Source organism: Manacus candei, unplaced genomic scaffold (assembly GCF_025592945.1).
Source record: "Manacus candei isolate 608988 ecotype Guabito, Panama unplaced genomic scaffold, ASM2559294v1 h1tg000064l, whole genome shotgun sequence".
In the NCBI taxonomy this organism is placed as follows: Eukaryota; Metazoa; Chordata; class Aves; order Passeriformes; family Pipridae; genus Manacus; species Manacus candei.
This window is the reverse complement of record NW_026138112.1, coordinates 194,283-217,757: the sequence shown is the minus strand read 5'-3', so window position 1 is coordinate 217,757 and position 23,475 is coordinate 194,283. Positions and strand designations below refer to the sequence as shown.

Genomic DNA, 23,475 nt, shown 5'->3' with positions numbered 1-23,475 from the left:
GCCCCACAGAGACAGGACAAAGTGCACACTGTGTGCATCAGCACCGTCTGTAACATGGACCTGGACGTGGACCTGGACGTTACTCATGGACACAAGGAACTTTTGGGATCCACTGCTGTCTTCTTGGGGAAAAGGTGACTGTGGAAACCCCCTCCTGTGCTGCCAGGAGGGGAGGGGGCACAGGGAAACAGCAAATGTCACCCTGCTATCCCACAGAGGCGTTCCCGCTGTGCAGACCTCGGATGTGCAGCCTGCAGGAACTGATGTGCATTCTGAGAGGCTGCTCAAGCAGGGACAGAGAGGGATCCTTGGGGGGTTTCCAGCTTTCCCTGGCACCCTGGATGCTTGGGCTGAAGCTCCTACAGCTGCAGATACTTCAGCAGGGAAATCCTCCTCACCAAGAGCAAAACTCAACCCAGAGCAAACAGCACAGGAGGCAGAGGGGCCACCCCAACCAAATGGGAACAAACAGGGGGGGCTTTACACACTTTGTGTTTGCCTGAAGTCCCAAAAGCAGACTTGGACCTTTGGCTGGTGTTGTGTGGTGCCTATTGAAAACACCTCAAGTTTCTTCCAGATTTGGCACATCCAAGGCTGTGTCGGTGCTCCCGGGTGACACCAACACCCAGAGCCAGGCGTGGGCAGCACAGCAAAGCAGAGCTGTCTGAGGACACAGTTCCTCCACCAAACACCTGCCAAAGGGCCCAGGATTTAGCTACAGGGCTGCTGGGCTGCCCTGTGCACCCAGTCCCTCACAGCACACAACACTCCCCTCGGAAACGGGAAGGGTGCAGTCTGTGGTGAGCAGCAACTCCCCCACTTCCTCCTTGAACAGACTCTCCTCGGGGTATGAACACAGAGTGGCCCCAAAAGAGGGATATAATGGGCTCTGCTGGCTGCTCTGGGACCCCTGGCTTTAAGCACACAGCATGTGTTCACGTGGGTTAGAGAAGCACTGGCCAGCACCAATTTTCAGGGGAGCTCTGTGTGGCTTCCGTTGGCTCCTGTGGTTTTTTTTGGCACGACTCTGCCTGGCACTCAGGCAGCACCTGAGGGCTCCTGTGAGCTTGGTAAAATTCCCTTGATACACTTGAGAGAGGCCAAGATGTCACCAGACTGCCCATTTGGCAGAGTCCAAGGGAACTCGGTGACATCCAGAGCTGGGACTGGGAACGGGGAGCCCAAACCCTGCTCTGCCTGTTCTCAGCTACCAGCATCAACCCTGGGACTCCACAGCCCCATTCCCAACCTGGCACCCCTGCTAGGAATCTTTTGGGATCTGCTTTCAACCCCCAAAAAGGACTGGAGGGCTGGGGTCTGCTCCAACCCTCGAGAACAAGGGATGGGTTTTAAGATTTTTGTCTGAGGTTTCCCTACCCTGATTCAAAATGGAAGTTCCTCCTTCCCTGCAAGGTCATTTCAGTGCAGACCTGCTCCAGTGGAAGGTGTCCCTGCTCTTGGGAACTGGATGAGCTTTAAGGTCCCTTCCAACCCAAACTATTCTGTGACTCTATGATTATAATCCTTCACAGTTCCCCTTGGAGCAGAGCACCTTCTCCATTCCTCAGCACATTCCAGGCTGCTGTCCCTGAAGGCCTGGGGTCCCTACAGACCATCACCACCACTCCAGGGGCAATGTGCTGGGCTTTGAGTGTTTATTTCTTGCACACAACCAGTGCTCAGGACTGCAGGAGGATGACCAGGACTGCAGGAGGATGACCAGGACTGCAGGAGGATGACCAGGACTGCAGGAGGATGACCAGGACTGCAGGATGACCAGGACTGCAGGAGGATTATCAGGACTGCAGGAGGATGACCAGAACTGCAGGATGACCAGGACTGCAGGATGATCAGGACTGCAGGATGACCAGGACTGCAGGATGACCAGGACTGCAGGATGACCAGGACTGCAGGATGATGACATGCAGTTCAAGCATTGCTTTAGGGCAGGGCTCTGTGATTTCACCTGAAGTGCTACAAGAGCCTAAGAGCATCCACCTAATTCTACAGGGACCTAATTCTCAGCTCTGAGAGAACTACTGTGTTGCAACTGGACAGTTACAGGAGCTGCAGCTACTCTACACACATTGCTTCAGAAACCACAAAGATATGCACAAACACTGTCACTCTGCACCCCTGGACCCAGAGGAAAACCTTTTCTGCTGTGGTTCAGTCTTTAAGTCATGTTAAAATTCATGTGCCTCGAGCTGCTAAAGCTCTTCCCTTGCAGGCAGCAAAGTCTGTGCTCCCCCAGAATCCAGTCTCTTTTGGCAAAAAGGAAGAAGGCCTCGAGCTGCAGGAATCAACATCTTGTTTCCATACACAGGTTGGCTGACTGCAGGGCTGGCCAGTTTCCAGTCATAATTCCAATGTATTGCATAAATACCTACAGATTGGAGGTGGCAGCGAGTGGCAGCTCCCTGTACATCGAAGTCATTGTGGCACCGGCCCCAAGGCTCCCAGGAAAGTGCCACGAGGTTCCAAAGTGTCCTGGGAGCACTCAGGCCACGCCACAGGTCCTGCCTTGGACACACATGATGAACAGATCACGAAACATGGGTTGGGTGTGTTCAGCAGGCGTGGAAAAGGACGAGAAGCTCCTCTTCTGCTTCAGGAGAGTCCGTGTCCTCAGCAAGGTGGCCACTGGACCCAGTGCCTGCCACCCCCAGAAGCCTCATTGCTGCTGGTTTTGTTGCTGGGGCTCTTTCCCAGGCCCAAAAGGATATTGCCAGGCCCAAAAGGATATTGCCAGGCCCAGAAGGATATTCAGGATTGGAACAGAAGCTCTATGAACAATCAGACTACAGAGGTGAAGCAAAACCTGACCAAAAACTCAGACCGGAGAGGACGACAGGGAAACGTAAGAGACTTTAAAAACTATCACCTGCCTGGGATATACATTAAAAACCAAAGCAAACAGACACAACCAAACAAAAACCCCACAGTTCTGCAAGGACAAGCAACTTCCTTCTCTGGAAGAGGGGGTTCTTCCACGTTCCACACCAGGGATCTCACTGTGTCGACCTCCTAAGGCAGGACAACCACAGGACGAGCAGTTTGTGCAGATCCTTCCGAAGGACCACGCGCTTCCTTGGCATGGCTGTCCCTGCAAGATCCTTCTGCTTGGCCTCAACTGCCAACATGTCCCTGTGCCACTCGGGCCAGAAGGGGCAGGCAGGCAAGGGGAAGATGCTGTAGCACCAGTTTCAAAGTTCAATGCAGTTTTCAATGCATTATCAAGCCAAAGGATTGTCACCGAACTTGCTTTCCACGCAAGTTTTGCCAAGAGGGTAAAGCTACACTCCAGCTGCTTCTGTCCTCACGCTGCCTTCTGCACTCACTCCTTGCCTGAGCTGTAGATCTTCTGAACCGTGGCTCGTGTGAGCTCCAAATCCTCTGGGTACCGGATTTCCAGCTCGGTGTTTGCCAGGTAGTGAAGGCCGGTGAACTCGGAGAAATAGCGGCCGATGTCGGGGTGAGGGATCTCCCGAGGCTCCGAGTTGTATTCCAGGTTCTCTGCCAGGAAAGGAAAGGATAGGATCAGTTATCACCACAGGAAATGGTGCTAGTGCAAGGCAAGAAACCCTGGGCCTGTTTCTGGCTCTAGAAACACCAAATCTCAGTGCTTTGAATTAAAAAAAAACCCTAATCCAGGAAAACGTGCATGGAATATGGCAGTCTGAGGGGGCACAGAGCCTCACCTCCTGAGTGACCCCATTTACCAGTGGCATGAGAACTGTTTTATGCCTGACACTGGGCTGGAGCAGCAGGATGCTGCTCCCACCCTGGTAAGTGCAGGGAGCAGCTGCTGCACTGAGCTCTGATCCCTCATGGCCCATGGGAGATCAGTTTGGGGAGAGACCCTCCTCAAATGCTCCAAGCTGAGCCCACCTGCACAAGGTTGTCCTGGCAGAGGAGCCAAGTGCTTCCTTGCTCAGCCTGTGTTTCCACCATGCCAAGTGCCCAGCCTGGGTTTTGGGCATCTCACAGCAAAATCAACTGCTCTAAACCCAAACTTCCCCAAGTTAAACCAAAGTTCCTAAGAAAGGCAGGTTGATTCTTTCCCAGAGCAGCCCATTTCCTCCTTTGTACTACAAGATAACCTGATTAGGCACAAGAGTTAAACCAACACTAAAACCCAGAGGTGACCCCAGCCCAGGGCTGCTCTGCTCTGCAGGGTCAGCACAGAGCAGGAGGACTGGCAGTAAATCCCACACAGGTGCCCTGCAGCAGCCCCCAAATGATGTCATTTTTTTCCAGCACAGTGCCAGATAATACAGGAACTATTATCTAGAAATAAAAAAAAAAAAAAGCTGCCAAGTCTCAAAGCCTGACTTTGGCCAGGGCAGGAACAAGACGTGATGCAGAGAATGTCATTCCGGAATAATCCGTCTCTGAAATTCCATTCACTACAGAGAGCCCAGAGAACTCCTATTAATCCATGCAGGCTCTTTGAAGCTGCTGCAGAAGCACAAGGGCTTTCTATCCCTCAGCAGTGGTGCAGTCCAGTCCTACAGGCTTGCAAAGGACCTCTCTGGATACTGCACCACTGCGGAAAAGAATTCCCAGTCCGAGGGCTCTGCAGCAGCAGGGCTGAGCAGGGAGCTGTGCACAGGGAGAAGCAGGAGCTGGCAGGGGGGGAGAGGCTGAGACAAGCGAGCTCAGCACAAGGTGGGAGCCTCCCAAATGTGCTGACAAGCAGTTCTGAGGCAGGGATACAAAACACAGGCACCAAACTCGCTGCATGACACAGGTGTTGTGGAATCACATTGACAGGAAGGCCTCAAGCTGAGCTACATTTACCTATTACAAGCTCAGTGTTACTCCTGAGCTGGTCAGACTAAACTCCACATGTAGATTTAAGAGTCTTTCAGTAAAAAACTTGCATTCCCTCCCCAGTCAGGTCAGGGGGTTATGAAATCATCCTTCCCAGGTGATCTCAGGACACATTTCAGAGGGGATATCAACAGCCAGGCAGCAAGCAGGGACAAACCCGACAGTCCTCCCAAGGAATATCAGAACACTTGGAGGCTTGGCTGAAACACACCCTGGGACCAGCCAGAACTGTGCCTGTTTATAAACCATGAGACAAAAACTAAGCAGTGACTCAGCCCCAGCAGCACTGTGGACAATTACCTGATTAGTCTCCACCAAGATGCATATTTTAATATCAACCCACAACACAAGAATTTCTGGTTTTTAAGACTCTCTGAGGGGCCAAGCCCTGCCTAATATGGACCATCAGGCTGAGATGCAATGCTCCCATTTTTTGCCTTTTTTTGGACCACTAAATATAAAGCAACTCTAGGACAGTGGGAGACACCTGCACTTTAAATCTACAAAGGTACAGGTGTTCCTTCCTGTAAAAGCACCTCTTGCTCGTGGGGACAGAACATCCAGGGAGCACCTAAGGAAAGGGCTGACTATATCCCAGCACTTCCAGCAGCTTCCACATCTTCTCTTAGCAAAACACACTGCCTGTGTAGCTGCCCTGCCTCCCTATGACAGGGAGAACACAAACACGAGGCAAACAAAACACTCTTTTGGCAAGATACAGAATCACAGATGCATTTCTTCTGTTTTAATTTTCTTCCCAACCTCAGCCTGACACCTCTTCCCGTGTCCTAACCACAAATTCTGACCATCAAAACTTCCTCTTACGGTTATGTTGCATAAAGAACATGTGATATAGAGATTTCCACACCTCTTTGCACTTGTAAAGGGATGTTAACTTTTGTTCTTGTTAAGGTGGCACTAAAAGCCAGGCTACCTCTGTTCTTTGGGATCCTGGCACGTGCTGTCTCGATGACAGCTGCTCAGAACCAGGTCCTGCAAGCAAAGCCTGTGTGCTCCCTCACTAGATCCCATTTCCAGGTCCTGTCCAAGGCACAGCTGTTATTTCCACAAGAAAGAGCTGCTGGCAGACCTTCAGCCTTCAGCAAAAGCTGAATTACTTCTTTCAAAGCAGCAACCATAGGGTTCACACCATGAAACCAACCACATTTGTCATGAACAAGTGTTTTAAGGTCGCTTAAAGACACTTCTTGGGCAAGAGGAAATTACACCAGAGTGGGCCTTAATGCCCATTCCTTGCAGTGCTGATTTCATGGAGAGCAAACAAGATTCAGGATTAGAATCATAGAATCAGCTGGGTTGGAAGGGACCTCAGAGATCATCATGTCCAACCCTTGATCCACTACTGCTGGGGTTACTAGTCCATGGCACTGATGCCACATCCAGTCTCTTTTTAAAAATCTCCAGGGATGGAGAATCCACCACTTCCCTGGGCAGCCCATTCCAATGGCTGAGCACCCTCTCTGGAAAGAAATTCTTTCTAATATCCAACCTAAACCTCCCCTGGCACAGCTGAAGACCGAGTCCTCTTGTCTTGCTGATGGTTGCCTGGAAAAAGAGACCAACCCCCCCCTGGCTCCCCCTGGGAGTTGCAGAGAGTGAGAAGGTCTCCCCTGAGCCTCCTCTTCTCCAGGCTGAGCCCCCCCAGCTCCCTCAGCCTCTCCTCACAGCACTTGTGCTCCAGTCCCTTCCCCAGCCTCGTTGCTCTCCTCTGGACCTGCTCCAGCCCCTCCATGTCCTTCCTGAGCTGAGGGCCCAGAACTGGACACAGCACTCCAAGGGTGGCCTCACCAGTGCTGAGTCCAGGGGAAGAATCACTTCTCCTTGGACCTGGCTAACATTTGCTAACAGTTTACGTTTCACATGAAAGAGTCACTCACTTTAGCACCCCTTTCTCCCAGTGCACTCACAAACACAGCCCAAGGAGGCTCCTGCTCACCTTGGGCAGCGTATCTGCACGAGCCATCCTCCACCAGGACGTTGTAGAAGGGCTGGTGGGGGCCGTGGGGCAGGCTGTGGACGTTCATATTCCGGATCCACTCGTGTCCCATCATGCAGGCGGGGTCCCAGCCGTAGATGACGCAGTTATAGCCGTACCTAACGACAGCAATTGCACACCAAACACTGTGAAAAACCCAGAGCCAGCTCTTTTCCCTCCAGACTAATACAGCACAAACAGGATAGGAACCTCCTGTGAGCTGGCACGGGGAGGAGAGGGAAGAAAAAAAAACCAATTCAGGAAGATGGTGTGTGTTATTTTGAGGTGGGGGGAAATGACTGGGAGTGACTGGAGAAACAGACAGGAATAAACAGCTGAGGACAAAGGAAAACCAAATGTGAGCAAGAAAAGAAGATAGGAAAGAGACTGGAAGTCAGCAAGCAGAATAAGAAACAAGAAATAGGGAGGGAATGAACCACCTTACTGCACTGTGCAATTCTGTGCCATCACACAGATGTGGTAATCCCAACCCTGAGCTCCCAGAAACAAAGGCATGATTATTTACAGAATATTTATGGGATCAATCAAGAGGTATAATAACTGTCACTGCTGATGCCCTTCAAATATGCTCCACATGTCTTGTTGAGTCAGAGGAGTGGCCATGCTGGCATGTCACTGTGGCAGAGCAGCACAGACAGCAACACAAAGCCCCTGTGCAGTGCAGGGAGAGGAGGGAATAACAGCACAGGGAAAGATCCATAAGCTCTCAGAATACCGTTGGATTCCAAATTTTAGATATGAGAAAAGAAACTGCTAGGTTTAAACAGAAAACCTTGAGTCACAGAAGCTGGGGAAAAACCCTTTTTAGTAACTTCATCACTGTGGATTCTTCCTGCCTCCTCCAGTACAATGGAAGAGACTCCTTGCATGATGTTATCACATGCCCTGCCCAAGCCAGGGAGACCATACCCTGATTTGATCAATCTATGCAGAAGACCCACTGTGTTTTATCTCTGCTTTCCTGTTACCTGTCCCCCCTGTAAAATCACTGCCCAAGTTAAAGTGGGTTTTTCCCATGAGGTAATTCCTGAGACCCCAAAAATGTTAACCTGGGTTTTTTCCCTTACCTCGTCCTTGTGAAACCCCCCAATTTTAATACCACAAATATGTAGAACCCCCTGTTGAATATGTAAACCCTGAACCCTCTAAATATGAAGCTGTGAACCCAATAAAGGATTCCAGTTTTCTGCCTGCCCTGGGATCGTGACAGCTTATTGACCCCCACAGGATACATAAGAATCTCTTCTAAAAGTTGATTCTGCTCCACAGTCCCTCGTGAACCGACGGCGACGTTTCTTGGAGAGCTCTGGAAATTTTACCTGTGTGATACCCAGTGACTCAGACAAGTCCCCTCCCAAACCCCTCTGCAGTCCAGCAGCAGTGCCAACACTCGCTCTCTGGGCTGCTCCCATTTCCCTCCACGCTCCACGGCACAGCCGCGCGTGCCTGGCATTTCCCATGGCAGCTCCAGCTGCTGCCACGGCCAGCCCTCCTGCTCCAGGGGGGGTGCAGAGCTCACCTCTTGTGTTTCATGATGAGCCCTATGGAGAAGCAGACCTCCTTGTGCTTCTCGTCCGAGCGCTGCTTCACCTCGGGCCCCACCTCCTCCTTGCGCCGCTCGATGTGCTCCAGGGTGTGCTGCACCAGGTACCCCACGGCCCCGTGCTGCGACGGGTCCAGGGCCTGGATGTGCTGCAGGATGTCCAGGACCTGCAGCAACCAAAACAAAGGGACGTTCAGAACCAGCCCCTGCAGCAGCACAACACTTGTATAAGCACATACAGGTCTAGTGCTGTGCTCAGCTGTAAGAGCCCAGGCCTAGAGATCCGCCACGGGAACTTCCCACACTGAGCTCTCTGCTTGTTCCACGCTTAATCTGCACAAACTGCACACAGTGCTCTCCTTTCCTGTCTGTACAGCTCCTGGTTTCCAAGGAAGGGCACTGGTGAGCACAGCAGCTCCTTAAACCTGAGTCACAGCAGCTCCCCACCCCGCATTTTGTGACACAGGGCACCGATGAGAGGGTTTCTCACAGTTTCTGAAATGTTATGAGGGTACTGCTGTTAGTCCCCCAAACTGCTGCTGTGAAGTGATTCCACGTGACTCCTGCTGCACTTGAGAACTAATATTTTAACTTAAAAGAGTTCCTCCCTGTGTCTGTGGGAGCCTGGCAGGGAAAAACGGGGCAGCACTGAAGGAAATGCAAATAACCTCTGTGATGCTTTCTCCTGGAAGAGTGAACAAGACAGAAAACCTGCCTGCCTCAGGATGAGGAAAGAACACCAGCTTTAAACGTGCTCTTAAAGCAGCAAGCCCTGCAGAACCAGAATTCCAGCCTTCCAACACCCTCTGGCACAACATCAGAGCATCTGCTGCCAAGTTTGTCAGAGGCAGGCAATGCAAATTTTACTTTTTTTTGTTAAAAGCAAGGAAAAAATCCCCAACCTGTTGTTTAAACATATTGGGAAAAGAGACACAGAGCTGTCTCAACATCAAATACCTCAAGTGATGCCACAGCCCCAAAATCTGACACACTTTAGCACCTGGCAAAAGGTTTGTCTCCTTGATCACGTGCTGGAAGGTTTGGTCCCTCTTAAGTTTAGAGCAGCAGCAGCAAAAGAATAGAAATCTCAGGTTCCATCAGCCAAGAAGTGAGGAAAATCAATCAAAAAAAAAGAAGAAGTGAGTAATTTGGTATGAGAAGAAACGCAGCTCAGGCTTCATGGTCACTTTAATTCTCTGAAGAATTAAGAAGGAGCTGAAAATCCTGAAAAATCCTACAGGAAGGGGAAGGCCTGGCACAGTAACCACAGCTGCCAGACATTCTAGGGAATTTCATATACTGTCACTTGAAAATGTTTAGGACAACATTCTGTATGACTTTTAAGGTTTTCTACCACTTCCCATAAATCTGGCAGTCCCCTATAAAATCTGGTACCTTCTGCCCCTGTCAGACAGAGAGCATTCTCTCTGGTTAACTGCCTGGAAGGACTGGATGCAATCCTAGAAAGTCCAAATTTGCCCATTTCCTTTGCATCTGGCAACGTGGTGCAGAGAACTCCATGGAAGACTCAGCCATGGGATCATACTGTGTGTCCTGAGGACAGCAAATCCAAGGATTGGGGCTTCACAAACACATCCCCGAGTGCCAGGAAGGGGGAGGAAGATCTTCCAGTGTTTCACTGAGCTCCCCTCTATCTATGTACAGTTGCCATTTGATATCAGTGAGTCCTTCCCACACACAATTTCTCTGTGCTGGTTTTCCCGTGGCCACCCTAAAACTTGCTGCTGTAAGGAAGGAACTCTAGGCTCAGCACAGTCTGTTCTTCAAAGGGAAGGCAGGCAGCTTTTCCAGCAGCCCTGTCTCAGATAATTTGGTGGAGAAAGCTTTGTTTTCTGCTCAGATGTCCAGCCAATACTCCTGCCCCCTCCCCACACCTCACGTTTGGGACTGGCACTGCCCAAAGGCTGAGCTTCACTGAAGCAGCACAGGAAATTTTGACCTCTTTGCTGCACTGAAGCACTAAAGAAATTATACTTTTTGGAGTTACAGGCTTCTTCCCCGTGCCTTCTCCTAAATTGGATGATCCAAACAACTCCTAAGTCCCAGCACCTTCTTTCCCACACTCACAAGACTGCAGGACTCGAGCTGCTACACTAAAGGTAATAATAATCAAAAAGAATTCCAAGGACAGGAATATCAAGCTGCTTTTTTACTAGAGCCACAGATTGTGTGGCCAAGTTTCCAGAGAACAGCTCTGGTCATATTTATAAAAGATAACTTCCTCAAGTTTCCTGATAAGGTAACTGCTCCTTTTACAGGAGTCCAGCAGGAGTTTGAGCACAATTCAGGCATAAACCAAACAGGATGATCTCAGAACTTAACAGCTAAAAGTGTTGTTTGCAAGATAAGCTGTGAGGCTTGGGCAGTAAATCATGAATTATGACTCCAGGCTGCTCATGAGTCTCCCCTAGGACAAGCAGGCAAGAATCATCCTCTCTTCTCTGCTCTGCATGGTAGGGATTGATTCTCTGCAACGTGATAACTCATTCCATTGCATTTATTACAGCAACAACTTGTGGCAGACTGTAACACAAGCTGAGGCAGCCCAAAAAATCAATAGCCCAGTGTTAGCAGTGCTTAACCTACCCAAAAAACACCCAACCACGTGGAGAGGTACCTTTTCTGGCCAGATTCCCAGGTGGAAGTATAACCTAGCCTGGAGCATTAGATGCTGCACATTGTCCGGATACATGGCCAGGTACAGATCCAGGGAGTCTCTCAAGAGCTGGTAAGACTGGTCAGTGCTTTCTCTGCCAGCAAAAAAGAAACCCAGTTGTAAGGCTCTGCAACCCCTACCCCCAGTACTCCAGTGGACAGGGAGAGTCCCCAAAAATGATGCTACGGGTACGGGTGTGTTCCCTCAGTGACTCCAGCATGGACTGGGCACATCCAACAGCTCAGGAGGAAAATCCCTGCCCAGCTGACTGGGCTCTGCCCTCCCACTCCACTGCTGTCAAACAATCCTGCACAGAGAACTCGCTCACCAAGCCACTCCCTGCTGAAATCTCCTTTTGTTCCCTTAACACCTCAAGCAATCCTTTCACTCCTGTGATTTCTGTCTGTGGCTACTTGGGACAGGGATTATCAGGGGTATCTGGAAATAAAACTCAGATGTTCTACACACCAACAGTATCTCTGAAACTGCTCCTTTGAGCATGTGGGTTGTGCTTACCAGGTCACAACACAGGTCCCTGCTCTCAAGGGAAGGGTGGACAGTCCCTATGAACTTTTCACAAAGGGAAAAAAAAAAACCCAAAAGATCTATTTTCTTGAGGGGAATTAATTTTACTAAACATTCTTATTTCCACTCAGGTGAAGGTGATTAAAGGCAACCAGACAATGCATTGTGACAAGACAGAATTTTGAGGACCTCATGGGGTGGCTGACACCTTTCTGAAGCAAACTGTGAGAGGGGCAATTTGGGATATGATGCCAGGATACTCTGGGGGCCCTCAGAGGTGAGAAGATCTCAACTCACCGCTTGCCCAGGTTCAGGAGGTTGCCCACCATGCGCTGCAGGACCTCTTTGGAAGTCACCACCCCATAGAACTCCTCTGTCACGTGGTGCCCGATCAGGTACTCGCACTCCTTCACCGTCAGCTGCTTCCCCTTCCCGAAGGCATCAATGTAGGTGTAGTCAAAAATATCTGTGCTCCTGAGAAACCACGAGGAAACCCAATGGTGAGGAAGGGTCTGCTGGGAAAGCAGGATCAGCCATTTCTCTTCTTCCCTCAGCACTTTTGTAAAACGAGCGTCATTTATTCCTCAGCTCCCCCCTAAACAGAGATTACCTGGTACCTTCCCTCCCTTTTCTGATTTTCATAAGGGAAACAACACCCTATGGTTACTGTTACTTCAGGAAATCTGTTCCCAGAGCTGATTTTTGTGGGGAAACTTTTCTAGAGGTCTGCTCCTTTTCCTCTGTATAGGTTATAATTCCAGGTGGAAAATAATGACACATTTTCATAGAGGTCTGGAGCTGTAAATGCTTTCTGGTTTCAAAATTCAGCAGGCCACTCACCCTTCTTTTCCTTGACACCACCTCAGGAGAAAATGGCTGGGGAAGTTGACTGGTTCCAGTTTGACTCCCAGTTGCCTGGCAATTGTTAAATAAAGCACAGACAAACTGATGGGAATTCCTGTCCTGCGGATCAAAACCTGGGGGAGACAAAGGTGAGAAAAACACGTGGGGTATTGAGAAAAAACACAAAACCCTGAGGTTTGATTTCACTAATGAAAACACCACAACTCCAGAGAATATGCCTTAAAATATTATATTGTATTTTACAGTAAGTTGTTCTTCACAGAGAATTATTTGTCTGGCTACACTTAGACAAAAACCCATCACAAACAGAACGTCTCAGGCCTTCCAGCCTCGTGTTTTTGTGCCAAAAACATACCTGGTGAATGTATGAATTCAGGGAGTTGTAGTAATCCAGCTCGTTTCCTTTGTATTTTAACTGCTCGTACAGGACACAGTTCATGGCATCGAGAACCTGCCGCTGGAGCTCCACTTCTGGAACACAGACATCTCCTGAAAACAGGTGCAAGGGAACAAAGACTGAGAAAACAAGTGCACTTCACCTCTGGGCAGTGATCTTCACACCAGAAAGCTTCACGTGGGCTCACTCTGCCCTTGAAAGCCAGGAAAACATCACAGTGTTTATAAAAAGCATCTTTTTTTTTCTGAGGAGCCTGTTTTTCTGCCTAAAAGCCCCACATAATCAAGGATTGCTGTATTATTAGTGTTTAGAACGTGTCATTACTGCAGAAGGAAGCACTGCTAGAGGGTCTGTTACTAACTGCATCTTATAAATGATTTACAGTGATACCCTTACCCCTAAAAAGAAACCAAAGTAAGTTGAGAAGCGATAATGGCTCCTACCACTGCCACACTCAAAGACCAGAATAAAACCAAGCAATTGCTAACTGCACCACAAATTCAATCAAGTGGCTTTATGTATTAAACTGCTGCACTTTAGTAACAGCTATTCCAGTTTAAGATAATTTTCCAACCATGTCAGAGAAAACACTGACCTTTGGAGGTGTCAAAACATGCACCTTTTTCCTGGGACTTGCAGAGAAGAGGTTGTTTCCCTGCCCACAGCTCTTCTACAGATATCAGGACTATTAAGACTTCAGGGATAAATGGGAAAAAGAATGAATTCCCCTCCCAGTTCTGTTTGCTCAGACAGCATCAGATGGATGAACCCCGGGCTGGGAGGGCTCTGGGGCTGAACAAACAGCTCTCTCCCGAGTGATGCTTTAAGCAAACGTCAGAATGTGTTTGCCAGGGGATAAAGAACAACAACTCCTCAAGCTGCCACAACTCAACAGCTGTTTCCCCTTGTCTGCCTGCACCCAGAGCTGCAGGAAAGCTTTATTTTCTGTACAGTACCTGCCTTGGAAGCCAAGCTGGGGTGCCGGGGGTTTTTGGTCCGCAGGACTTTGCGCACCTTGTCCGCGATATCGTCCACCTGCGCCTGGACGCTTTTTAAGCAGATGTCTGACAGGGGGTTACAGTACTGATCAATTAAAACAGCACCTGCAAGAGACAAACTACATAAGAAACAGGACTTCAGTTTTTTTTTCCTTTGCTTAGTTTTGCCTGCTCTGCATTCCAGGCATGCAGCGAGGGACTGCAGCAGAGCACCGGAGCTGTCGGTCTGTAACGTGCAGCCAAATGTTGGATTTTATCACAGAAAAGGCAAGGAACAAGCTGACACGACAAATAACCAGGTAAATTCAGTATTCCCCCCTCCACCACCCTGAAGGGGAAAGCAGTGGATTTGTACACTGAGCAGGTATGCTGCTAGGTCAGGCTTAACCAGCCAGCTCTGCGGTCACACTGCATCCCCTGGCACCTTCCCAACTCACACTGCTTTTTATTCAGAGCCTGAAACAATCCCAGCTTCACTTGTGCTTCAGCTCTGATTTCTTCCTGCAGCATCTTCCACAGCTATCATTCTTGTTCTCTTCTGCTACATTCATCTTTCCCTTCCACACCTGCCCTCCATCTTCTTATCCAAAACCCCGCTGGAACAGAACAAACTTTCATTTTCCATCTGCCCAAACCTCTTCTGTCAAACCTCTGCAGGAAAAAAACTATCCCTCTCAAAGGATATTCTCCTTGTCATCACTGCTCTTTCCAAAGCCTCACATTGCCTAATCTTTGGAATCAACTGCAGACACCTGCAGGAATTCTGCATGGACCATACCTCTCCCAGCTTCCTACACCGCTCTGTTAGCACATCCATGGCAGGGAATTCCAGGAATTCAGCAGGGCCCCAAGCCATGGCTTCTGTTAGTCCCCTTCAAGTGTTCCCTGTGCTGGCCAGGTGGAACTTCACAAGACTTTCTGTGCTCTGATATGGCTCTAATAACGTGCCCTTCATGGCAGACTGTTTGTGCACCTATTTGTGACCCACATGATTAAGTCAAACAAATAGCTGTCCAAAAAAAGCCACTGTGCAGAAGGACAAGAAGGGAAAGCCAAAGTCTACTGCCACCAACAAGAACCACCTGTGGTGTTAGAGGCTCTTCCATAGGCCATTTTGGAGTGTACACCAAGAGTAAGGGACTCTTCTACAGCCACTGGCAGCTTTGGATGCATTCAGAAGACTGTCCTCTCCCCAGGAAGCTTGGGAAGGAGAATAATCCACCAGAGCGAAGACATGAATAGAAGAAAAACCTTTTCTTTCTTCTTATCAGGTGCACAGGTTACTGTCCCACCCTGTGCCTGGACTTCCAGCCACTCCCCATCCCTACCCTGCACAGCTTCCAGAGCCCAGTTCTTGAGGGACAGTCCCGAGGCCAGCTGAAATATTAAGCAAGAAAGGTTCCTTCCAAGCAAAACAATGATGGGAAAGCTGTCAGGAGGTGCAAACCACGGGATTTCTGCCCAAGACTTACCCTCCAGGAACGACTGTCGCTCAGTCGGGCGCTGCAGATACTCCTTCAGGTTTTTCAATATGTTCTGTTGCCGCAGGAAATAGAGAATTTTCTTGGCATAATACTTCCAGGTGAGGCCTTTCCTGCACATTTAAATACAAGAAGAGGCATTGCCCTAAACAGGTATTTTAAGGGTGAACATTTGACTGAACTTCTCCGGTGAACAGGAGTTTATAATTTAGATTATTGCTTTGTTTAACGGGTTTGACAATGCTGTTGCTGAAAAGTCAGCCAGAAAGGGAAAGGTTAAGAGGAAATTTATCATCATAACCCCCACAAGGTAAGACACTTTCAAAACATTGTTCCCACCATCTCTGATTTTCATCCTACCACCAATATATAACTTTGAGTAGGTGCATTATCATGGGAAACAACACAGATCCTAATTAAAGTAGCGCAGGAATATCCGATCAAAATCCTATATTTTATTCATAAAACATTCCCCTCTGTCTGAGTGGATCCCTCCAGAGTCAATCTGAAAGCACCCTCTCAGCATTAAAAATGAATTGATGAGGGATATGAATGTGAGTCCAACAGTATGGAGGAAAAACACACAACTCCCCCGAGGAAAACCAACTCTGTTGCTCTGAAAAGGCAGGAACAGATCAACAGTTGGTGTGTAGATGACACAATCCTAAAGCTTTTTAAAGTAAAGGCCCATCACTTTCTAAATTAACAGGTGGAGGCAGAGAAGCAGCACTGCAGAGCTGGTTACTGTCCAGGGAAGGTTGGAGGAGGTCACCTGCAACAGGACAAACCCAGAGGTGTTCACACCACGGGCATCTAAACAAGCCCTGGCCTCAAAAACACCCAAAGGGAAAATCCTCCTCCTTCCCTTGCCATGTGTTTAAAACAAGCCCAGGTTCCTTCTTCAGAAAAAAACCCCTCTTTCCCTGCTTACACTTCCTGTCCTCCAGACTGCAGGTCCAGTCAGGCTTCTCCATCCTCCTGGACAGGAGGACAATCCAACCCCATCAGGTTTTATCCTCTTCCCATAAACTGGGATCCTCAATAGGGACAACTGCTTTATTGGGATGTCTTCCAGGGCAATGATTTAGCCTAATGCTGCTGAATGGCAATGAGTACAGCTTAATCAGAGGGTAATTAGCAGCAATTCTGCTTTATGGGGAGGTATTTGGCCAGCAAAAAGGGCTCAGAAGCTTTTCAACCAGTCATCAAGGGAGGGATGCTCAGTCCCAGTTCAAATGGCAAAGGTAATAAAATGGCTGTGAAAAGGCAAAAATGAGCTGATTGCCATTCCAGTGAGGTTTTTTCAAGCTCTACTGACAGTCCCTCTAATTAAGGCTTTTAGACCCCATTAAGAGCAATCTATCATTGCTTTTGATCACACCAAAACCAGTAGAAAAACCTCCAAGGAAAGCAGTGAGTTATTCATCCTGCCCAGTGCTCACCGTGGTGATGAGGAAACCCAGGCAGATGCAAACCAGAAGTTTTATTTACTCACTTGCCATTTCATTTGCCTGAATAATTTACAGGACTGTAAAGTCTGCAGTGGCTGAATTAAACTCAGATTTAAACTCTGAATTAAACTCTTATTTGGGAATAAAAAATTGTACCGACCTACTACAGCTAAGAAAAGCAACAAGAGGAAAAGAAAACAAAAAGCTGTAATTTCATGCTACATGGCTTCAAGGTGGCAATCCTCAAGTATTCCTGCTTCCCTCTGGAGGGAATGATCCTGCAAAGCAGTTCAGCAAACTGATCCAGGCTTAAATAAAACAAAGGAACATGAGGATGGGAAGTTGCTGCAGAGAAGGGGGTCCCAAGAGATGGCATGAATTGGCAAGGAAATAAGCAACACCAAGCCAGGGGATTCCTTTTTGTGGGACAGTTCACGTGGTTCCTTCTGGAAATATTCAATTTGTTCTGCAATTAAACCCAGAGGAATATGTGCCAGCCTTGGTGGGCCTGGGGGTGTTGTTTAATGAGGGGCACAAGGACAGGAGCTGAGGTCAGGCTTTCCCCACAGCACTGCTCTCCTTTAACTGGTGAAAGAGGGCAAATCCCTGGCATTTCTCAGCCCTCTCTCTCTTTCTCTTACCTTCCTTCCATGTTCAGGATGCACATCAGCTCATCCTCAAAGAAGTGACTGGGGCACCCCAGAGTCTCAATGTCACTGAATCCATCACAGGGGACCTGTGGGACCACACAGGGGGTTAAGCAGAGCACAACAGATTCCTCCCAGCAGGACAGAACTGCAGAAAAAAGTCTCAACCCCAGTTCTGGCCTGGTTTTTTTCAAATCCAGGCAAGACCTTAAAAATGTCCAGCTCACCAAATACTCACAGTCTGTACTCCATGGATTTATTACAAGGATCCACTGAGAGCCTTGGTAACATCCTACAGCAATTTGAGCCAAATTCTACAGCATTTGGGGCTCCTAGGGGGGGTTAGGGACCAGCACAAGCACATCTCATCTCATGCAGTAATTTTAAGGTGGAATCAACTTTTGCCTGTGGTTGGTTGAACCTCAGTGCCTAAGATTAATCCTGGGGGAAGGAATGAAGAGGCAGGAGCCTTTATTTTTTGAATCAATCACTTAAGCATCTATATTAAGAATAGCTATTTTCTTCCAGAATTCAGAATTATTTTTAAAGTTTCTGGTTGAACTACAAAAAAACTCATTTCTCGGTATAAGACACGGGCTGAAAGTCTCTCTTCCTCTCAGTTCTAGGCAGGGAATCAAGCTGCAGTTTCTTGCCCCACAGGAGATGATTCTCATTATCAGGCCTTTGGGTATTGCTTAATGGTCTCTCAGAAGTCTTTGCATACATGATTAAAAGAACAGCAATCCAGGAGCTGCTTTTCCCAGTTAATGCTCTGACAATTCTCCACGGACAGATGTGTGTCTGCTGCACCTACAGTGGGAGAGAACAGCCAAGAGACACCAAATACCCCACTGGCCCCACAGCCACCTTCTCCAGGAGAGACACTACCTGCCAACCCTTGCTGAAAGTCAGGGGAGAGAATTCCAACACAGGTCTCCTGTATCTGACAGGAATTTTCTACTGGACCACGATATTTTTGCACAGGAGATACAGAGGGGTGGCTGCTTAGTGGCTCTGGTGTGAACTTTTAAATTCAGCCACATTTCCAGGCAGCATTTATGCTTATTTCACAGAATTTCAGGTTGACCCAACTGTAGAACTTGCCCAAAATCCACAGCCACCAACCAAGCAAACAGACAATGAAATACCTGCTGCTCCACGGGCGAGTCAGTCTCCCCAAGACACCACATTCCCACCTTTTTCCCATTGAACACAAAAGCATCTCGGTGTCATGGCTGGGTGAAGAACCTCAATAACACCCTTTCCAATTCAGTGACCCTGTTGTGCCTTGCCCCTGCTTCCAAATGCCTTGTGAGAGCTCCCAGAACACAGCCCTGCTCAAGGGCTGCAGTGAGGAATTCAGGGGCTGTGCTGTGTGTCAACAAACCACCCCAGCCTTCAGAAGTCCCCAGAGCTGGGTCTGAACACACAGACGTGAGCAGAGAGGTTTTAAAGCTGAAAATGCAATCAGAGAACGTGTGTTGGACCTAATCCTGAGCTGGAAGGGATCCACAAAGATCATCCAGTCCAACTCCTGGCCCTGCACAGACATCCCAAAAATCCCACTCTGTCCCTGAGAGCTTTGTCCAAACCCTCCTGGAGCTCTGGCAGCCTTGGGGCTGTGCCCACTGCCCTGGGGAGCCTGGGCAGTGCCCCTTTTCCTAATAATAACAATAATTTTTAAAAGGCAAAAGCACCTGAGAAATAAATACCTTTTGAATGGCTTAAGAACTTTTTAAGAACACAACCTCCTGACACGAAAGCTCAGCCGCTCTTGAGGAAACAGCCTCAAGCTGCACCAGGGGAGGTTTAGGTCGGGTATTAGGGAAAATTTCCTCACTGAAAGGGTTGCCAAGCACTGGAACAAGCTGCTCAGGGATGTGGTGGAATCACTGTCCTTGGAAGCATTCACAGAATCTGCAGATGTGGCACCTGGGGACGTGGTTCAGTGGTGGACGTGGCAGTGCTGGATTAGCGGTCAGACCTGATGATCTTAGAGGGCTTTTCCCACCTTAATGATCCCATTAACGATTCTAATAATGATTCTAACCAAACAAGTGGCCAGGTTGTTGCACAGACACACGGAGGACTCACGTGTTCTGAGAAGAACCTTTTGGAGAACGAAGCCACGATTCTCTGGGCCTCCAGCCCCGCGTTGTGCCGCGCCTTGTACTCCTCCAGCCAGCTCACCCCGTCCGTGTGGCTGTAGTACTTCAGCAGGGATGGCCACCTACCCCAGGAGACACAAAGGAACAGGAGCATTAGGATTTCACAGCCCTGAGAGCCCCCAGAGCTGTAAAATGCTGTTTATTGTAACCACTGAGACACCGCCCAGCTTTAAGGGTAATTGTGTAAAACCCACCCAAACATGGAAGCACAAACCCACCCATTGCAGCTTCGTGGTTATTTAAAAGTCAGATTTCCTAAAGCCTGCCAAGAGAAAGCCTTCAGAGGCTCACACGCCAGGGTTTCAGCATCTAAATATCCTAAATGCTTTAGCTGGATAATTAAAAGAGTTCAGCACAAAGAAGTATCCCATGTCAGCCAACTTGGCACCAAAAACTGTCCTGTGTTCCTGCTACCACCTCGGGGTCTAATTAAAAGGCTGCACAAAACAGAGCTCCCTCCACTGCCCTTGTTGGTGGCAACATCTACTGGAGGAAAACAGAACCCTGCAGTCAAACCCCGACAGCAGAATGCTTTTCCAGTTCATTTTTGGCACAATAAATAATTATTTTTAAAAAAACCCTCGCAGCTTTCTTGTAAAAAAACCTCCCCGACCCGCTTTACTGAGTCTAAAAGTCCAAAAACTTAAGACACTTTATTAAGAATTTCAAGGTTCAACTCAAAACCTAACTTCAGGTCGTGTTTTGGGGGCTGTCAGCAGCACCTTTTCTAACAAAGTGGGTGTGCCATAAAATATGTGCCAGCACAGCAATTCCCAAGGCTGCTGTGAAGACTCCAAGACCACTTGTGCGAGAAATATGGGGAAGAATCAGCACAGACGAAAACATTTTGGAAATAAAGCTGAGAGAAAGGTCTCTTGCAATTCACTGGGACTTTTATTTCATGTTTCGAAATTCTGTTAATTATTACTGGTTTATCTAAAACATTTTCCTTCAGTCACAGGGACTGCCTCGATTTTTTTTTCAGGTTCTATCTATCTATCTATCTTTATTTATTTATTTATTTATTTTAATAAATAGAGCTGTTTAAATCACTATCACTAAATTACCTGAGGTTCTTTCCAGATTACATATATATTTACTTGGATAAATAAAGAGAAGGCCAAATATTTAAATCACTACTCCTGTATAAAAATTATTACCAGTGACCAAAATGCACAGGTGGGTTTGACCACACATGGAAGATATTTCACTGCCAGTTAATAATTAAACTGTCCTGCAATTGCCTTTAAAAAATAAAGTCAAATAACCTCAAATTATATAACAACCCAAATCCCTGGCCTCTCCTTTACTGCTGAAACGCAGCCACCCCACAATAACCATCACAATCCTTTATTTTGGGATGAGAAAGGGTAATTTCTTGGGTTGAAATGATATTGGGAATTTTAGGAAGATGAAGTGCAACTGCTCATGCTGAAATCCGGCCAGGACAACAAGGTCAACGTGCAACCTCCTGCCAAAAGTCCCATTACCAAGGAGAGAGGAGGAGAGCAGAGTGTGCTAATCACCCACCACATCCCATTCCAGCTGCTGGATCCCAACCAGTGCTGAACTCCCAGAAAACACAGCCACTGAATCGGTGAAAGTCAACCCTAAGCCACGGTCTGGTGAGCTGGGGAAGCTGTAATTGTTCAATAGGCCTTTTTCACCCGTGAAAAGAGAATAATCCTCTCATTTGGGCCATGCTACGTTTCAGAAGCCAAGTGGCAATTAGAGAAAGCAATTTGCCTACTTTTCCGGTGCCAGAACAGACCAAAAAAAGCAGGTAACAGATGAGAAAGTTCTATCCTAGAGAGGCTGGAGGCCACAGCGATGAGTGGTGGTGCCTCCAGGACTGCTGAAAGCAGCAGAGTGTCAGCAGTGTTATCCCCCTGCTTCATTCCCAGCCAAAATGTGAGCAGCTTCAGGGATTACAACACGGTTTTGCCCCCACCAGGCACCCTGTGAGTGCCCCTGGGCGAGACGGAACTCGGCAGCAGCAAAAGTCCACCCCAAGGATTTTGGTACCCGTGGAAACAGTTCTTCTCAAAGCACCACAAATAAACACCTTTCTGCTGTAAAGGATTAGTCCCGTGACGGGGCAGGTGCTGGAAGATGTTCTGGAAGGCGCTGTCGGGGTCAGAGAGGCCAAGCCACAACTCCAGAGCACGTGGATCTGCTCTGTGTCACTGGCTGGATCTGGGGAGTGCAGGATCCCGGGGGTGGAAGGGGCTGCAGGACTGATCTCTAGCGAAGAGCTGGCAGGACAGACCTCCTGCAAGCAGCAGGCACGGACCGGTCCCACCCCGCGGGATTTCGGAGGGGAGGCAGCCCTGTAAAGCCCTTTCAGAAGTGCGGAAGGACAGCTGTGGCTGCCTCATCCCTGGAAGCGTTCCCGGTGCGATAAACTTGAAGCAGCCTGGCCTAGCGGAAGGTGTCCCTGCCCACGGCAGAGGGGGATGGAACTGGATGATCTTTAGGGCCCCTTCCCACCCGAAGCGCTCCACGATTCCACCCCGAACGCCGCGGGGCTCGTCCGGCCCCTGAGGGGCCCCGCGCACCCGCTGGAGCCGGGAAGCGACACGGGGATGGGGAGCTGGGGCTGCACCTCCACCCCCCCGCCCCGATCACCGTCGGCCTTCCCAGGCCCGGGAGGCCGCGGGCACCACCCGCAGCTCCCCCGAGCCCCCGGCGGGTCCCCCCCTCTGCCCTGCCCTGCCCAGCGCAGCCCCGGGCGGGCCGGGCCGGGCCCGCGGTGCGCACCTGAGGCGGAAGCGCTCCCGCCACACCTTCCCGCGGGGCTGGCACGCCTCGCGCAGCCGGCGGCAGGTGCAGGACACGCGGCCGATGTCGGCGGCGCCCAGCACGTCGCAGCAGAGGATGAGCTCCAGCAGCTCGCCCGGCAGGTCCGTGAGGCCCGTCCCGCCGCCGCCGGGCCCCGCCGGGCCCGCGCCCTGCGCCGCCGCCATCTTGGCTGTTTACCTGCGGTCACTGGGGCCGCGCGGCGCTTCCGGGGAGGGGCGGCCCGGGCTGCGGCCACACGGGGCGGGGAGAGCGGGAGAGCGGGCAGGGAGCGGGGGACGGGGACGGGGGGAGAGAGCGGGGAGAGTCTGATAGGGACGGCGTGAGGGGAGAGAGCGGGCAGGGAGCGAGGGACGGGGACGGGGACGGGGGAGAGAGCGGGGAGAGTCTGACAGGGACAGCGTGAGGGGAGAGAGCGGGCAGGGAGCGAGGGACGGGGACGGGGGAGAGAGCGGGGAGAGTCTGACAGGGACAGCGTGAGGGGAGAGAGCGGGCAGGGAGCGAGGGACGGGGACGGGGAGCGGGGAGAGAGCGGGGAGAGTCTGACAGGGACAGCGTGAGGGGGAGCGGGCAGGGAGCGAGGGACGGGGACGGGTGAGAGAGCGGGGAGAGTCTGACAGGGACGGCGTGAGGGGAGAGACCGGGCCGGGAGCGGGGGACGGGGACGGAGGAGAGAGCGGGGAGAGACCCTCTGACAGGGACGGCGTGAGGGGACAGAGCGGGGAGAGTCTCTGACACTGACGGCGTGAGGGGAGAGAACGGGGAGGGAGCGAGTGACGGGGAGGGGGTGAGGGAGCGGGGAGGGACCCTCTGACAGGAACGGGGTGAGCGGGGAGAGAGCGAGTAACAGGGACGGCGTGAGGGACGAGATGAGGGGAGGGAGCCGGGAGGGAGCCTCTGACAGGGACGGGGACAGGGGAGAGAGCGGAGAGGGAGCGAGTGACAGGGAGAGGGTGAGGGGAGAGAGCCTCTGACAGGGACGGGGACACGGGAGAGAGCGGGAAGAGAGCGAGTGACGGGAACAGGGTGAGGGGAGAGAGCGTCTGACAGGGACGGGATGAGAGGGGAATTC

General features: G+C 50.0%; 1 protein-coding gene across 1 annotated transcript; it reads right to left on the bottom strand.

Moving 5' to 3' along the window:
- Positions 1-1,641: 1,641 nt before the first annotated feature.
- On the bottom strand, positions 1,642-22,592 carry FBXO21 (F-box protein 21). Its single transcript, XM_051805297.1, has 12 exons — positions 22,365-22,592; positions 19,531-19,666; positions 17,431-17,525; positions 15,330-15,451; positions 13,816-13,962; positions 12,818-12,951; positions 12,439-12,575; positions 11,896-12,072; positions 11,035-11,167; positions 8,373-8,563; positions 6,794-6,951; positions 1,642-3,516 (listed from the first exon to the last, which is right to left on the bottom strand). Exons 1-12 carry the CDS (start codon positions 22,568-22,570, stop codon positions 3,338-3,340), a joined length of 1,815 nt encoding a protein of 604 aa, XP_051661257.1. The 5' UTR covers positions 22,571-22,592; the 3' UTR covers positions 1,642-3,337.
- Between the last annotated feature and the right edge of the window lie 883 nt (positions 22,593-23,475).

Excerpts from the sequence above, each read along its gene's own strand:
- FBXO21 (XM_051805297.1), bottom strand. The coding sequence starts at position 22,570 with ATGGCGGCGGCGCAGGGCGCGGGCCCGGCGGGGCCCGGCGGCGGCGGG. Across the intron at positions 17,526-19,530 it reads AAAGGTTCTTCTCAGAACAC|GTCCCCTGTGATGGATTCAG; the intron begins GTGAGTCCTCCG and ends GTGGTCCCACAG. Across the intron at positions 12,952-13,815 it reads CAGCTTGGCTTCCAAGGCAG|GAGATGTCTGTGTTCCAGAA; the intron begins GTACTGTACAGA and ends ACCTGTTTTCAG.